Raw genomic sequence first — 17903 nt, 5'->3', positions numbered from 1 at the left:
TTGCTAATGCCCTCTTCTAGGTGAATTTAAATAACCTGTACATTAATTTGGTACTGCCAATAACCTTAAAGTGATTCAAGTAGACAGGCAGGCAACAAGCATTTATTAACACTATGTGGGAAGTACCGTACTAAGCCCTGGGGATAAGCAAAAACATATGGTCCCTGCCCTAAAGGAGCTTATATTCCAACAAGGGGAGAAAATACATAAAAGGGAGCTAAATGGGGGTGATGAGGAAAGTACTAGTCCACGGAGGGAACAATGATAAAGTCCAAAGAATCAGCAAGTAGGGAGTGAAGCATGTCTGACCTGGACCCAGCCACCAAATTGATGCCCCAAGAAAGAACTTACCTGTCCTGCAAGAAGAGGCTGACAGTCTAGAGGATATGCCTGTTTGCCTTTATAGATAGAGTTTCCTCATTTGGCAGTTCCTTACACCAGTGAAATCAGTGACCCTCTTGTTATCCCTATGTTGTGTATGTACTTGTACATGTACATGCCTTCTTTCCCTAGCACACAGCAGGGATTTAATAAGCGCTTATTAATTGCTACTTGCTTGTTGATCTTGTCATTGATTATCTGCCTGCCAAAGACCAAGGCATTTAGTTTCTCCGAGCCTTATTTCCATGGTGTGTAAAGTGGAGGTTTTATAGTTGCACTACCTCCCTCACTAGGATGTAGTGAGAAAAGCATTTTGTAAAGTATAAAGGGCTTTGTGGCGTGTTAGTGGGGGGGAGGAGGGAGAGAGGAAGGTTGTCCTCCCAAATATATGTTAGAGGCTTGCACATTCAGCACCTGAGCTATGAGCCCCTGGAAATCTTTGTTTTTTAGCCTCTGCTGCTAAACCACCCCGTGAAGTGTTGAAAGAAGCAGACACTGACATACAAGTTCTTCCTAACTATTCTACACCTCAGAAAACAGATTCTTATTTTAATCCAAAAATGAAATTAAACAGGTAAGAAAATTTGAATTGAGGTATTGATAAGTTTATTGATGTTCGAAGTCAGTGTTTTCTTTAGAATATTTTTTTTTATTTCATGGGAAAATAAATTGTTATCATCCAACATAGACAAGAAATGGGTGTGTGTGTTCAGTTATGTCTAATTTTTCATGATATCATTTGGGGTTTTCTTAGCAAACATACTGGAGTGGTTGGCTGTTTCCTTCTTCAGTTCATTTTACTGATGAAGAAAGTGCTACTTAACAGGGTTGTAACTTTCCAGATTCACACAACTAGGAAGTGTCTGAGACCAGATTTGAACCTCAGGAAGATGTCTGTCTTCCTGATGCCAGGCCCAGCCCTTTGTCCATTGAGCCACCTACCTGCCCCTGCAAGAAATAGGGTATTAAGGCAAATCTAATGTTCTGATAATAGATGGAAAGCAACTATATACTATAAATGATTTGTCTGTTTCCTAACAATTAGGTCACAATAAAATATCTTGAATACTTAAAATTCATACTCAAACTGTGCTAGACATCTCTTAATCCTTTTATAACTCAGAATGTAGTTGGTTCTTGTACTCCTTTAGGATCTTTAAATGTATGGAAATTTAAACTGAATAAAGTTCTATACTTGAGATTTAAAATTTTAGCTGCACAGATTAAACAGCAGCTAGGTTATGGGTGAAAAAGCTCTGGGGGTTTCCATTCTTATTTTTTTTCCCCACTTAATAGTATTTTATTTTTTCCTATTACATGTAAAAATAATTTTCAACATTCATTTTTATAAGATTTTGAGTTCCAAATTTTTCTCTCTCCTTCTTTTCTCTCCCCCCTCCCCAAGACAGCTAGCAGTCTCATATAAGTTATATGTGTACAATTATGATAAACATTTCCACATTAGTCATGTTGTGAAAGAAAAATCAGAACAAAAGGGAAAAACCACGAGAAAGGAAAATAAGAGAAAATGGTATGCTTCAATCTGCACTCAGACCCCATAGTTCTTTCTCTGGATGAGGATAGCCTTTTCCATCTTGTCTTTGGGAATTGTCTTAGAAGATTTCATTGCTGAGAAGAGCTTAGTCTATCAAAGTTGGTCATCAAACATGTTGCTGTTACTGGGTATAATGTTGTTCTGGTTCTGCTCACTTCATTCAGCATCAGTTCATCTAACTCCAGGTTTTTCTGAAATCTGCCTGCTTATCATTTCTTGTATCACAATAGTATTCCATTATATTCATATACCACAACTTGTTCAGCCGTTCCCCAGTTGAAGGGCATCCCCTCAATTCCCAATTCTTTGCCACCACAAAAAGAGCTGCTATCAATATTCATGTACATATGGGTTATTTTCCCTTTTTTATGATCTCTTTGGGATATAGACCTCGTAGTGAAATTGCTGAATCAAAGGTATAGACAGTTTTCTAGCCCTTTGGGCGTAGTTCCAAATTGTTCTCCAAAATGGTTGGATCAGTTCACAACTCCAACAAAAATGCATTAATGTTCCAATTTTCCCACATCTCCAACATTTATCATTTTCTTTTTCTGTCATATTAGCCAACCTGATAGGTGTGAGATGGTACCTCAGAGTTATTTTAATTCGTATTTTTCTAATCAATAAGTGATTTAGAGCGTTTTTTCATATAACTATAGATAGCTTTAATTTCTTCATCTGAAAACTGCCTTTTCATTTCTTTTGACCATTTATCAATTGGGGAATGACATGTATTCTTAAAAGGTTGACTCAGTTCTCTATATATTTGAGAAATGCCTTTATCAGAGATACTTGCTATAAAAATTGTTTCCCAGCTTTCTGCTTTCACTCTAATCTTGGTTGCCTTGGTTTTGTTTGAAAATTACCCATTTTGCATTTCATAATGTTCTCAATCTCTTGTTTGGTCAAATATTCTTCCCTTCTGCATAGAACTGACAGGTAAACTATCCCTTGCTCTCCTAATTTGCTTGTGGTATCACCTTTTATGTCTAAATCATGTACCCATTTTGACTTTATCTTGGTATACAGTGTGAGATATTGGTCTGTGCCTACATTCTACCATGCTATTTCCAGATTTCCCAACAGTTTTTGTCCTATGGTGGATTCTTATTCCAGAAGTTGGAAACTTTGGGTTTATAAAGCATTAGATGACTATAGTCATTTACTACTGTGTCCTTTTTACCTAACCTCTTCCACTTATCCACCACACTATTTCTTAGCCAGTACCAAATAGCTTTGGTGATTACTACTTTATAATATAGTTTTAGATCTGGTACAGCTAGGCCACCTTCCTTTGCATTTTTTTTTTCATTAATTCCCTTGATATTCTTGACCTTTCATTCTTCCAGATGAATTTTATTTTTTTTTCTAGCTCTATAAAATAATTTTTGGTAATTTGATTGGTATAGCACTGAATAAGTAAATTAATTTATATAGAATTGTCATTTTATTATATTATTTCAGTCTACCCATGAGCAATTGATATTTTTCCAGTTGTTTAGATACAACTTTATTTGTGCGAAAAGTATTTTGTATTTGTGTTCATATAGTTCCTGAGTTTGTCTTGGCAGGTAGATTCCCAAATATTTTATATTGTCTATAGTTGTTTTAAATGGAATTTCTCTTGTTGCTGGATTTTGTTAGTAATACATAGAAATGGTGATGATTTATGAGGGTTTATTTTATATCCTGCAGTTTTGCTAAAGTTGTTAATTATTTCAAGTAGTTTTTTTATTGATTCTCTAAGTATACCATCATATCATCAGCAAAGAGTGATAGTTTTGTTTCTTCATTGCCTATTTTAATTCCTTCGATTTCTTTTTCTTATTTCTAAAGCTAATGTTTCTAATACAATATTGAATAATAGTGGTGGTATAAGGCATCCTTATTTTACCTCTGATATTATTGGGAAAGCTTCTAGCTTATCCCCACCACATGAAATGCTTGCTGATGTTTTAGATAGATACTATTTACCATTTCAAGGAAAACTCCATTTATTCCTCTGCTTTCTAGTGTTTTTAATAGGAATTGTTGCTGTGTTTTGTCAAAAGCTTTTTCTGCATCTATTGAGATCATCATAATTTTTGCTAGTTTTGTTCTTGATGTGGTCAGTTATGCTGATAGTTTTCCTAATATTGAACCAGCCCTGCATTCCTGGTATAAATCCCACCTGGTCATGGTATGTTATCCTGGTGATAAATTGCTGTAATCTCTTTGCTAATATTTTAATTTAAATTTTTGTATCAATATTCATTAGGGAAATTGGCCTATAATTTACTTTCTCTGTTTTGGCTCTTCCTGGTTTAGGTATCAGCATCATATTTGTGTCATAAAAGGAATTTGGTAGGACTCCTTCTTCACAACTGTTTTTCCAAATAGTTTATATAGTATTGGAATTAATTGTTCTTTAAATGTTTAGTAGATTCACTTGTAGTAAATCCATCTGGCCCTGGAGATTTTTTCTTAGGGAGGTCATTGATGGCTTGTTCAATTTCTTTTTCTCAAATGGGGTTATTTAAGTATTGTATTTCTTCTGTTAATCTGGGCAGTTTATATTTTTGTAAATATTCATCCATTTCACTTAGATTGTCAGATTTATTGGCATACAGTTGGGCAAGATAGCTCCTAATTATTGCTTTAATTTCCTTTTCATTGGTGGTGAATTCACCCTTTTCATTTTAATACTGGTAACTTGGTCTTTTTTCTTTTTTAATCAAATTAACCAAAGGTTTATCTATTTTATTGTTTGTGGTTGTTTTTTGTTTTTTGTTTTTTTCATAAAACCAGCCCTTAGTTTTATTTGTTAGTTCAATACTTGTCTTACTTTCAGTTTTATTCATCTCTCCTTTGATTTTCAAAATTTCTAATTTGGCATCTAATTGGGCATTTTTAATTTGTTATTTTCCTAGCTTTTTTAGTTGCATGCTCAATTCATTGATCTGCTCTTTATTCATATGAGCATTTGGAAATATAAAATTTCCCCTAAGAACTGCTTTGGCTGCACCATAAATCTTGATATTTTGTCTCATAATGTCATTCTCTTTGATGAAATATTGATTGTATGATTTGTTGTTTGATCCACTCATTCGTTAGGATTAGATTATTTAGTTTCAAATTAATTTTTAGTCTTTCATTCCATAGCCCTTCATTACATTAATTTTTATTGCATCATGATCTGAAAAGAATGCATTTAACATTTCTGCCTTTCTGCATTTGATTGTGAGGTTTTTAATGCCGTCATACATAGTCAGTTTTTGTGTAGGTACCAGGTGCTGCTGAGAAAAATGTATATTCCTTTTTATAACCCCATTCAGTTTTTTCCAGAGGTCTATCATATCTATCTCTTCTAAAATTCTATTCGCCTCCTTAATTTCTTTCTTGTTTATTTTGTGGTTAGATTTATTTAGTTCTGAGAGGTGGAGGTTGAGTCCCCCACTAGTATAGTTTTCCTGTCTGTTTCTTCCTGTAACACACTTAACTTTTCCTCTAAGAATTTGGATGCTATATCCCTTGCTGCATATATGTTTAGTATTGATATGACTTCATTGTCTATGGTATCCTTTTAGCAAGATGTAACTTCCTTCCTTATCTCTTTTAATTAGATCTATTTTTACTTTTGCTTGTCTAAGATCAGGATTGCTACCTCTGCTTTTTTTTTTTTTTTTTTACTTCAGCTGAAGCATAATATATTCTGCTTCAACCTTTTACCTTTACTCTGTGTGTATCTCTCTGCTTCAAATGGTTTTCTTACAAACAATATATTGTAGCATTCTAGTTTTCAATCCATCTGCTGTCCACTTCTTTCTGATGGGAGAGTTCATCCCATTCACATTCACAGATATGATTTCTGTGTATTTCCCTCCATCCTGTATTTCCCCCTATTTGTACTTTTCTACCTCCTTTCATCCTGTCCCTCCTCACCAGTGTTTTGCTTCTGACCAACTGCCTTCCCTTCTATCAGTCCCCCCTCTCTTTTCTTTCCCTTCTCCCCTCCTACTTCCCTGTAGGGTAAGATAAATTTCTATACCCAACTGAGTGTCTATGTTATTCCCTCTTTGAGGCAAATTCAGTGAGAGTTCAAACAATGTTCACCCCCACCCTTCTTTCCCTCTACTATAATAGGTCTTTTGCACCTCTTCATGTGATGTAATTTACCCTATTCTGCCTCCCCCTTTCCTCTTCTACTAGTTCAATCCTTTTTTTCATCCCATGATTTTTTTTTACATCATCACATCAAAGTCAGTTTATGCCCCTACCCTCTGTCTGTGTATATTCCTTCTAACTGTTCTAATAGAGATACAGTTCTCAAGAGTTATAAGTATCATCTTCCTGTGTAGGGAAAACAGTTTAAATTTTATTAACATGTTTTTTTTTTTCTTGTTTACCTTTTTATGCTTCTGTTGAGTCTTGTATTTGAAGATCACATTTTCTGTTCAGCTCTGGTCTTTTCATCAGGAAAGTATGAAAGTCCCTTATTTCATTGAATGTCCAGTCTTTTCCCTTAAAAGATTATGCTCAGTTTTGCTGGGTAGTTGGTTCTTGGATGTAGTCCAAGCTCCTTTGCCTTTTGGAATATCATGTTCTAAGCCCTCTGATCCTCTGCTATGTCCTGTGTAATCCTAACTGTGACTCCTTGATATTTAAATTGTTAATTTCTGGCTACTTGCAGTATTTTCTCCTTGATCCAGTAATTCTGGAATTTGGCTACATTGTTTCTTGGAGTTTTTATTTGGGGATTTCTTTCATGAGGTGATTAGTGGATTCTTTCAGTGACTATTTTACCTTCTGGTTCTGGGATATCAGTGCAGTTTTCCTTGATAATTTTTTGAAAGATACAGCCAAGCTCTCTTTTTGATCATGGCTTTCAGATAATGCAGTACTTTTTAAATTATCCCTCCTAGATCTATTTTTTCGGTCAGTTCTTTTTCCAACGTGGTATTTTATATTTTCTTCTATTTTTTCATTCTTTTGATTTTGTTTGACTGATTCTTGATGTATCGTGGAGTCATTAGCTTCCACGTACCCAATTCTAATTTTGAAGGAGTTGTTTTCTTCACTGGATTTCTTTCCATTTGGCCAATTCTGCTTTTTAAAGAATTGTTTTCCTCATTCTGTTTTTGTCCTTCCTTTTCCAAACTGTGGACTCTTTCTTGCATAACTCTCATTTCTCTTCCCAGTTTTTCGTCTGCAACTCTTATTTGATTTGAGCTTTTCCAAAAAGGCTTTTTGGGTTTGACATCAGTTCATGTTCCTCCTTGAGACTTCACAGGCGTTTTGACATTGCTGTCCTCTTCTCAGTTTATGTTTTGATCTTCCCTGTCACCGTAGTAACTTGCTATGGTCAGGGATCTTTTCTGGGTTTTGCTCATGTTTTAGCCTATTTTGTGACTTAAAGTTGAGCTCTGTGCCTGGGGCAGGGGGCACTGTCTCAAGCTTCCTGTGCTGGGGGCCAGGGCCCTGGTCACTGACTTTCTGCACTGGGGCCTCCGGGGCTCATGGCTTGCCCATTGCACTGGGGTGGATTGGCCTAGTCCCACCTATTGTGCAGAGGGTTCTGGGACTGGCAGCGTGCCTTCTACACTGTGGCTGGAGGTCTCAAAAAATTGGCTTACTATGCCACTGGCCTGCTAAGCCAGGACCAGGGAGCTTTGGTTGCTGATCTGTGCTGTGGTTAAGAGACTACCACTGACTTGCCTGGAAACTATCTGTGCTGGCTGTATTCCCCTTTTACCTAAATGAGATGGGCCTTTCCTGAAGCCCTTCTAAGTTATTTTAAGCTGGAAAAATTTTTCACTTCATCTTTTTGTAGGTTCTGTCACTCACACTTGATTTAATCTTGTTTCCAAGGGAAACTTGGGAGAGCTCAAGCAACTTCCTGGCTTCCCTCAGCCATCTTGGCTCCATCGCATCTTCATTCTTTATAAGTTTAAAAAGAGTCAGTGATGTATTAAAGCAACCACAAAACTCAGCGAGTGTAATCTTAGGATACAATAATAGAGATATGCTATCAAGACTGACCCTCTGTTTTCTGTGTTAATCAGACTACTTCTAAAATATACTTATATTCAAAAAATGAGCTTCACAAGTACGTGGCAGAGAAGTATGCTTAAACAGCCATTTGTATGATATAATATCTGAGAGAAGTGTCTACACTATGCTGGACCTTCAGGATACAACACAAGTCAAACGGTCCCCCCCACCCCCACTTCAGTAGGGGGAAGCAAGAACAAATATAAGCAGATTAAAAATATTCACAAAGTACATGTGAAATAAATTGAGGGGAAGCTCCAACAGCTGAAGCTCAGGAAAGACCTCGTGTTTCTTAGAAGGAGGCTGTGTCTGGGCTGAGCTTTGAAAGAAACGGACTTTTTAGAGGCAGAGATGAGGAGGGGCGGTGTTCCAGGCGAGGGACAGCCCGATATATACAGAGACAGGAGATGGGGTGCCATGTGTGAAGACACCAGTGTGGCTACTGTACAGTACGTGAAGGAAAATAATACATAATAAGACTGTAAAGGTCTTTTAATGCCAAACAGTATTTAAGATTCCCCTTAAAATTATTTCATTTGTACTTTGTGTATATTTTTAATCTACTTAATCCTGGAGGTAATAGAAACTGCTAGAGTTTAGTGAACAAGTGGCCCAGTTAGAGAGCAGTGCTTTAGAAGTATCACTTATGCAGTTGTGTGGAATGTGGATTAGAGAAGGGAAGAACTTGAATGAAGCAGCCCAGTTCAGTGGCTTCTGTAGTGTGGCAATAATTAAGATGAGAGCTGATGAAGACCATGTGAGAGGAGAGAAGGGCACAAGTCCAAGAGATACAGAATTTACAAAATACGGAGATTGAATGGAAACATGAGGTAAAAGGAAATTGAGGATCAAAGATGACTGAGGTCAGAAATCTGGGTTACCAAAAGGATATCAGTCCCTTTGACAAAAGTAATGACATTACAAAGAAGGAGAGTTTGGGAGGAAGAACAATGGACATGTGTAATTGAAGATGCCTACCATACTATACTTCTGTTCAGAATGTCTAATAAGCAACTGGTGTTATGGAACTGAACATCAGGAAAGAATCCAGGGCTGATCATGGGATCATGTGTATAGAAAGGTTAATTTAACCCGTGGGAGGCCACCCAGAAAAAGAAGAACGGTGATCTCCAAAAGTGGGAGCTCTAACCTGCCCCCAGGGGGTTCATGTGAGCCATCAATGGTAGAATGGGAAGATGAGTCTCATTCCACTCTCCCCAGTGAAGCCAGTCATGGGGCTTATCTCCATGATTACCCGTAACACAACCACTCCTGCCCTTATCCCCCACACCATCCTCCTCCATTGTGCGAGCCCCTAAGTTCATGTATCACTCTTCAAAGTAGTTACAATCCCAGTGCTATCTAGCTGCTTAAGCTGCACAAGTGTCTTTGGGGAAATTCTGCTCTCCTAGCTTCCCATCCCTGCTCCTTTGTGGAGCTGCTCAGTGCTCCTCAGAGAAAGGGTTAGGTGCTCCAAACCATGACCAGTAAATAAGAGCTCCATCCCCGTCTCTTTTTGTTTTGACAGGGACAGTGTCACACAGGATAAGCAGGCATGAACATGTTGTGATTTTCATCATGTCTTGCTATGTTAGCTTTCCCTCCAAAATCACACTCTTCTCAACTTCCTTTTTAGTGTCAAGGGTGCCACTATCCTTCCAGCTGCCTGAGTTTCACAACTGCAGGATCATCTTTGACTCCTTGTTCAGTCATTTTTCAGTTGTGTCCAACTCTTTGTGACCCCGTTTGGGGTTTTCTTAACAGATACTAGAATTGTTTGCCATTTTTTTCTCCAGCTCATTTTACAGATGAGAAACTGAAGCAAATAGGGTTAAGTGACTTGCCCAGAATCACACAGCCAGGAAGTGTCTGAGGTCAGATTTGAACTCAGTAAGATGAGTCTTCTTGATACCAGGCCTGTTACCCTATCCACTGTGCCACCTAGCTGCCCTCTTTGACTCCTATCACTCCCTAAACACATATCCAGTCATTTGTCAAAACTTGCTGTTTCTACCTCCACACCATTTTGCATCTTTCCTTTCTGCTTACACAGTCACCATCTCTCACCTGTCTGTCTACCTTAAGTTTCTCCCACTCCAGTCTCTCCTTCACACAGCTACCAAAGTGATTTTTCTAAAGCACAGCTCTGGAGCCAATTAGCGCTGACAGCTTTTTCTGAGAGTTTGGTTGTAAAAAGGAGGGGAACTTAGAGACTGTAGCTTGAAGAGGTAGCAAGTCTAATGAGGGTTTTTTAAGGTTTGGGAAGATAAGGGTGTGTTCGTATGCAGTAGATAAGGAGCCAATAGGTACAGAGAAATTGAGGATTGCAGAGAACAGAGTGTGTTGACCAAAAATGAAAGGCAATCTTGGCCTACATTTAGAGTGACTTAGTCTACAGGATTGAGGAGATGACGTTCCCTTTTTCTCTTCCTTGATCAGACTGTACCTAAAGTAGTGTATAGTTTTGGATGATACATGTTAGGAAGGACATTAGTAATAAACTGCAGTGTTCAAAGGCAGTGGTTCAACCAAGGTGGTCAAGGGCCTTGTTCATACCTTTTAGAATGTTTAGCCCAAAAAAGAAAGACTTTAGGGGATTTGTAATAACACCTCAAGAATTTGAAAGGCTGTCCTGTAAAAAAAGAATCTGACTTCTAGTTGGCCCCAGGAACAGAACTTAGAACATGGGTAGGAGTTTCAGAGAGAGAGATGTTAATCCAATATAAGGAAAAACTTCTTACACACTCGCACGGTGCAAAAATAGAATAGGCACTCTGGAATACAGTTGGGCCCCCACTATTTGAAGCCTTCAAATGAAGGCTAGTAAGCATTTGTCAGGGAAGCGTAGAAGGGATTCCTATTGAAGCTTGTGATGAATCAGAGGCTCTCCGAGGTCCCTCCTAGGAGTATTGTTTGATTATCCTGAGGGCTTTTTAAAGCAGTAAAGGAGCCCTTAGAGAAGTAAAATTATTTCAGACTTTGAAACTTTCTTCCAGGCAACTGATATTCTCCACGCTGGCCGTGTTGGCTGAGGAACGAAAGCCTTTGGAATGTTTGGATGCTTTTGGGGCCACTGGTAAGAAAAGAAATTTTAAAGAATAACCAAGGAAGCCTAATTTTATTTGCCAGATTTGCTATCTTTTTTTAAGTGGTTCTTACATAAGAGGCATATGAATCAAACATGGAAAATTTTATATAAAATTGAAAATCTAACATAATGTAAATGGAGAACAGGAAGCTGAACAAAAGTCCCCAAATTTGGATATAACAATCAAAAAAGGAAAGGGGCAAAAGCCAATAACATCAAGCCAAATAGTCCACTTGTTTTCAGGCCTCATTCTGATTCTTGGAAGTTATTTTAGTCAGAGTTCTTTTGGATACCTTGTACCTGTTATGGTGAAAGTTTGACTCCTTTGTCATCTTCTAATCTCCTGACTAATGATGTTTTTGTGTGGAGCAGGGGCTCTTAGCTTTCTGTGGGTGGCACGGACCCCCTTTAGCAATCTGTTGAAGCGTATTCCCTTCTCAGAAAAATGTTTTGAAATGCATAAAATAAAATGCCCAGGATTACACAGGAAACCAGTTATATAGAAATACAGTTATCACAATATTTTTAAAAATAAATTCATGGAACCCAGGTTAAGAACCCCTGACACAAGAGTCTAAGGTGCCAAGATTTTTCAGTCACCAGCTTTCCCTTTCTTTCATGTCCTTGCTTCTCTCCCTTTCACCCCAGGCCAATCGCCAGATCCTTTAAGTTTCTCTGTCAATGATTCTTACTCCCTTTCCATTTCTTCAGCCCCTAATTCTTGCCCTGATTACCTCATACTTAAACTATTATAGGAATCCTACCTCCTATAATATACTAAAGCAAGTTTGTCATATAATTTCCCTACCTCTTCACCCTCTGAAACGTGTTGATTCATAAGCTGCATCTTTTCATGATTTATTTAGTAGTCTTTTAAAAATACTTGTCATGTGCACTTCAGTACAAGATGACTAAATGGTCTATGGAATTATGGGGTCTTTTGCTTTTTTACACATGATAAAAAACAGTATCACCAGCTTTGTTTGCCTCTTCAAGAGAAGCTGCAAGCCAAGCAGTTACATCCATCTGATTTCATCTAGACTAAGAATATCAGGATGTAGAGAGTTCACTGGCTCCATTGAACAAGTGTCCAATGTTTAGAATACTGGTGTTTGGAGACAGTCTAAAAAGGGTGTGATTTTTATCCCCCTCTGCCCCCTTTCCTACCACTCTGCTGCTTCCCTTCTGAAGCGGAAGAGGGCTGAGGACCATTTTGCCTTTTTCTTTATTTCATGCGTTGCCATGAACAAAGAATTGATTGAGTGTCTAGAAACGGGTGATTAGTCTCTCTGTCGCTTGTTGGGCTGGTTCTGGAGAATGCAAGTACCAGATTTACAGGACAATACGTGAAGTCTTTCCAGCTTGGTAGGACTTGGCAGAATTTACATTCCATCATCAGCTCAGCCTTCAGAAATGTAGGATCAAATCCATAACCACAGACAGGGTCACAGTGGGGCTCTGGGACTGATGGGGCCAGTTAGGTGGCACAGGTGATAGAGTGCCAGGCCTGGAGTCAGAAACACCTGGTTCAAACCTGGCCTCCTACACTTATAGCCTGTGTGACACTTGACCTTTGTGAGCCTCAGTGTCCTCATGTGTAAAATGGGAATAATTATAGCACCTTCCTCCCAGGGTTGTTGGGAGGCTCAAATGAGAAGATAATTGTAAAGTGCTTAGCATAGAGCTGGCACATAGAAAGTGCTGTATAATGTTAGCTGTTATATCTCTCCCACAAGCAGACTATTAACTCCTTAAGGTCGAGGATTGCTTTGCACTCTTTTTATTCCCCTAAGCCACATGGCCCTTCTGTAGCAAGCACTTAATAAATCATTGTTCAATAAATAATGAACCAGAAATCAGTAGCAGTCCTGTTTCTCCCTCCATTCTCTGCTGTTTTTTTCTAATGAAACAGTTCTTTACAATCTTGTGTTCCTTCCTCATGTTTAAAAACTTTATTTCAAGTTTCTCAGTTAAGTGGAGCATTGCTACAGAATGCTACAGATCATAGCATCCAGAAGGGTTGGAGCATAGGCCTGCTCCCTAAAGCCACAGAGGAGAGAGCCAGACTCCTCAGTAACTGGATGGCAAAGAGAGATACTCCATCATCAGCTCTGGTTGGTAAGGCTGTGTCTCTAGCACTGAAATTGTCTGTGAATGACACTTAAGCCCCCAAACCAGTTGGCCACCCTTTTCTGGGGTGAGCCTGTACCTCATGGCAAAGATTATCACCCCTGCCTCTCATTAGGTGACTGTTGTATCAAAGAAGTTCTTGGTACCCCACCACTTTTATTCAACACTCCCTGGGTGTAAAAAAGGTACTTTTATATTTAGCTGAGATCTCAAAAATCTCAACAGGGCTACAAATGAAAACATACTAAGCAGACTTTCTTAGTTAACAGTAGGAAATATGTAGCTTTTCCTGATGTTGAATAAATATTTAATTTCCTAACAGACTTCCAAAAATTGTTTATGAAAACATTTAGAATTTCAAACATGCATTTTAATGTTTCTAAAATTGTATTCTTTGTAACAAGCATAATTTGCATTCCTCTTATTCATGGTGATTTTGTTGCAAATAAAATACCTTCTTTTCTTCCTCATCTCTCCTAAGGCATAATGGGATTACAGTGGGCAAAACACCTTGGGAATGCAGTCAAGGTTACTATTAATGATTTTAATGAAAACTCTGTGACGATGATTCAGGAAAATTGCCATTTAAACAAAATGAAAGTGGTGTTGGACAGTAAAGAAGAGGATGAGTGTGATGAAGCTCTTGAAGAAGGAGAGGAAAACGTTGGTGCTATTGAAGTGACCAGAATGGATGCCAACGTACTAATGCACTTGAGATCATTTGACTTTATGTAAGACAAAATTGTATTGTACTTCTTCCTTCCCTACTATTTATAGAAGTCCCTTTTCTACTATTGATACTGGTTAATTGAGCAATTTTTCTATGTTAGCATAAGGAAAGAGAAGCAGCATTATGTAACACAGTGGATAAAAGATCTGGCTTCAGTCAGGATTCAGGATTTTGACATCTCCAATCTGTGACCCTAGGCAAGTCACTTAATTTCCCAGTGCCCCAGGCAGTTCTCCAAGAATCTTAGTTGCTCATCTGAGTCCTTAAAGGGAGATTCTTCACTGGTAGATCCCTATGCCAATTAAACCAGAGGTCCAGTAAAAAGAAAGCTTAAGAGAAAACATCAACTTTAATTTTCAAGCCCTAGATTTTGCACTTGGTCTCCTAATCCCAACTTTATTTTGTTTGTTTATGATTTGAGTTTCCTCAGATTATCCACATGATTTTCATGTACTTGTAAAGATGAGCTCTATGTCTGACATGAAATAGTCAGTTTGATAGGAGCATCTCTCCTACAACTCTTTACATGACCGAATATGTATCTTTTGCCATAGTTTCTCTGATAAGCTAACCAGAAGTCTGACTGTCATGGGCTTTGTGGTTATTAATGCATTTTTAAATGCTCACATGTCTTTTGTGATTCTAGACACTTGGACCCATTTGGAACATCAGTGAACTATCTAGATTCTGCCTTCAGAAATGTAAGGAATCTTGGGATAGTGTCAGTAACTTCAACAGACATCAGTTCTTTATATGCAAAGGCTTTACATGTGGCCCGGCGACACTATGGCTGTAACATTGTGCGAACTGAATACTACAAGGAACTGGCAGCCAGAATTGTTGTGGCTGCCGTGGCAAGGTACTGATTTCTAACACACCTCCTAGTATTCTAGTATCTTATATAATTATGTATGGTAGGGTTTGCTATCTAGTTTACCAGAATATCCATGCAGTATATATTGTATTTCTGTGTTTTGAGTTGAATTGATAATGTTTTATATGTTTTATTTTATGTGGTAATTTCTAATTGTTGGGAGTTTCATATAAAGAATTCTTAAGAGGCAAAAACCTGTGCCAGATGTATAAATTATTGTCATATAAATTCCTTTTAAAGCTTATGAAAAAACCGTTGAAGCTGTGGGGGGGGATAAGTAAAGGGTGGCTTCAGATTAGTATGTTTCATTGTAGAAGATAAGAAGGGATAAGAAAGGAAGGACAAAAGCAGGAGGGAAAGGAAAAACATAAATTTTATCCAAGGTTAGGGAGAAAGCTTATTAAATTACTATGTCCTTTTTATTTTGTTTCTCCTCTATTTAATTGTTTTGGCTCCAAGCAATGATTCTTCATTCAGTTGAGAACTGAGGGGCTTAATTCATTCAGCATTTATCAAGCACCCGTCATGTGCAGGTTGCTACAGTAGGTACCATACAGAGGAAATAGAAGACCCCCTCTATTCCTTGGGCACTTCTCCTAATTCAGGGAGATAGAACGTACGTAGAATAAGTGGCTTAATGTTTCTGAGAAAACGTCAGCAAATGTAAGTTAGTATGTGCAAACTAAACTAGTAATGCTGAGGCCACAGGGGCAGTATCCAATCAAATTCAGGTAGATTTCATCAAGAAAGGCTTGCTGAAGATAAATGGGTTTTGTGATAGATCTACATCAGTAGAAAAAAGGAAGAGAAAATTTGCTTCTTCACCCCATATAGCCAGTCACTTGTCAAGTCCTGCAGAGATTCTACCTCCACAAAACCTGTCAGATCCATTAGGTAGGTCTGCTACCCCAATGAAGATTCTCATTGCCACCAATTTAAATTATGATACTGTGATGATCCATTGGAGAAGAATGTTTGTTGTTGTCAGAATAATATTCTTGATGTATAAATATGATCATAATATTCCTCTACTCAAAATCCTTCAGTTGTTCCTCTTATATACTGCTTGAAATCCAGATTCCTTAGCTGGCATTCAAGGCCCTTCACAATCCAATACCGCCTCCATATGTAGTCTTATCTCATGCCCTTCATGCCCTCTATGCTCTAATAAAACTCGGGTATTTGCTAACTCCATTCATGTCTCTATACTGTTTGTTGCCCTTCTGTATACATTTGCTCTTGCTATTCCCTATACCTCAGATGCCTTACCACTCATGTCTACCTGATCCTTCTGTGGCTAAATCACTGTCACCTTCTCCATAAAAGCTTTTCCAACACTTTCTCACTCAGGCCTCACAAAACATTTGGTTGTACCACTGCATACAGTTAAATATAATTTGTATTATAGTTATTTACTCATGTGTCATACTGTGAGTGTTACAAAAACCTTGTCTTTGTATCTCTCCCCCAGCACTTAGCATACAATAAATTTTATACACACACATAAACACACATACACACACGTGTATATACACACACACACACACACATATGTATATGATTACTAAAGGAAAAAACATCCTCCTAAATAAAGGAAATTTCACACGCAAAATCAGACAGAACAGACCAGCAGACTAGTAGGTAATAGGATAGAAAGGTAATAGCAGGGCAAGGCATAGGGCAGGGAAGGTGGCAAAGGAGATGAGGTATGAGAGGTAGCTGACAGAAGTCAGCATAGCAGGGGGAGAAGGGGCAGCTCTGATCTTGCTTCACACTCCAAGCAGCCTCATTTCTCCATTTTTAAAAGTGGGTGAAAGTAATAGTGGTAATTCTATTTGTAAAGCACTTTTTTAATGAGAATTGAATTCTCTTCTCAATCTACACTGTCCAAGTTAGCATTATCCAAGTAGTGAAACTATAGTTGATCTCTAAAAGCAACTTCTCCTCTTTCTCATTCCTATAGAGCCGCAACTCGTTGTAATAAAGGTATAGAAGTATTGTTTGCAGTAGCCCTGGAACATTTTGTCCTTGTGGTTGTGAGAGTTTTGAGGGGTCCTACCCCAGCTGATGAAACAGCAAAGAAAATTAGATACCTGATTCACTGTCAGTGGTGTGAAGAGAGGATTTTTCAGAAGGATGGTAATATGGTAGAAGGTAAGTAAGAATTTTATTTCCCATGTTAGAATTCTGTTACTTAGCAGCTAAAACATTGATATGAATTTATTAAACTAGTATTTACTTTTATTACCAAATATATACTTTTCTAGCCCAACCTCCTCCCTAATAACTACTTGTATAGTATTTTCATTGGCTGTCTCCCATACCTGGAATTCTCTCCCTTATTCCTTCCTCCTGGCTTCCCTGGCTTCCTTGATCAGTTCAACTAAAATCTCACCTTTGGCAAAAAGCTTTTTCTAGTGCTTCATGATCTTAATAGTAGACCTGAAAGAGGAACAGCTGTTGTTGTGAGAGAACTCAGCAGGTACTATGTCCAAATAGCAGCCCTGAGTGAAACAAGACTGGCAAATGAAGGCCAACTTACTTAAGTTGGAGCTGGATACATGTTTTCCTGGAGTGGCCACAGTGAAGGGGAACACCATGAAGCCGGTGTAGGTTTTACAATCAAAACTAATCTAGTCAACAAGCTTGTATGCCTACCAAAAGGAGTCACAGCAGACTCATGACAATGTGATTGCCACTTGGAGGAAAACACTATGCCACCATCATCAGTGCCTCTGCCCCCACCATGACAAACCTTGATGAGGTCAAAGAAAAATCTTCAGAAGACCTGTAGACCCTTATCATCAATGTACCAAAAGAGGATAAGCTTATAATTCTGGGTGACTTTAATGCCAAAGTAATGGCAGGGAGTCCTTGGGAGGAATGCAGTTGGAAAGAGCAACAGTAATAGTCACTTATTACTGAAGACTTGTGCATCTCATAACCTTCTCATCACCAGCATTATTTACCTAAATGCAATAAAACTTTGTGCATGTGCCCTTACAGCAAACATTGGCATTTAATAGACTCTTTGATTTTAAGAAGAGACAGACGGGATGTGAGGGTGACGAAGGCAATGTGTGGTACAGAGTGCTGGACTGATAATAGGCTTATC

At 38.2% G+C, this 17903-nt stretch overlaps 1 protein-coding gene across 2 annotated transcripts in view; it reads left to right on the top strand.

Moving 5' to 3' along the window:
• Positions 1-17903, top strand: part of TRMT1L (tRNA methyltransferase 1 like) — a 50393-nt gene that overhangs the window by 22688 nt on the left and 9802 nt on the right. For both annotated transcript variants that reach the window (XM_036754556.1, XM_036754555.1), the window contains exons 7-11: positions 832-955; positions 10963-11042; positions 13666-13915; positions 14561-14773; positions 16752-16942. In XM_036754556.1, the coding sequence (XP_036610451.1) occupies positions 832-955; positions 10963-11042; positions 13666-13915; positions 14561-14773; positions 16752-16942 (858 nt within the window). The remainder of the gene's footprint in view (positions 1-831; positions 956-10962; positions 11043-13665; positions 13916-14560; positions 14774-16751; positions 16943-17903) is intronic.

Source organism: Trichosurus vulpecula, chromosome 4 (assembly GCF_011100635.1).
Source record: "Trichosurus vulpecula isolate mTriVul1 chromosome 4, mTriVul1.pri, whole genome shotgun sequence".
NCBI classification, from domain to species: domain Eukaryota; kingdom Metazoa; phylum Chordata; class Mammalia; order Diprotodontia; family Phalangeridae; genus Trichosurus; species Trichosurus vulpecula.
Note: the sequence above shows the minus strand (reverse complement) of the source record. Positions and strands in the feature narration are given on the sequence as shown.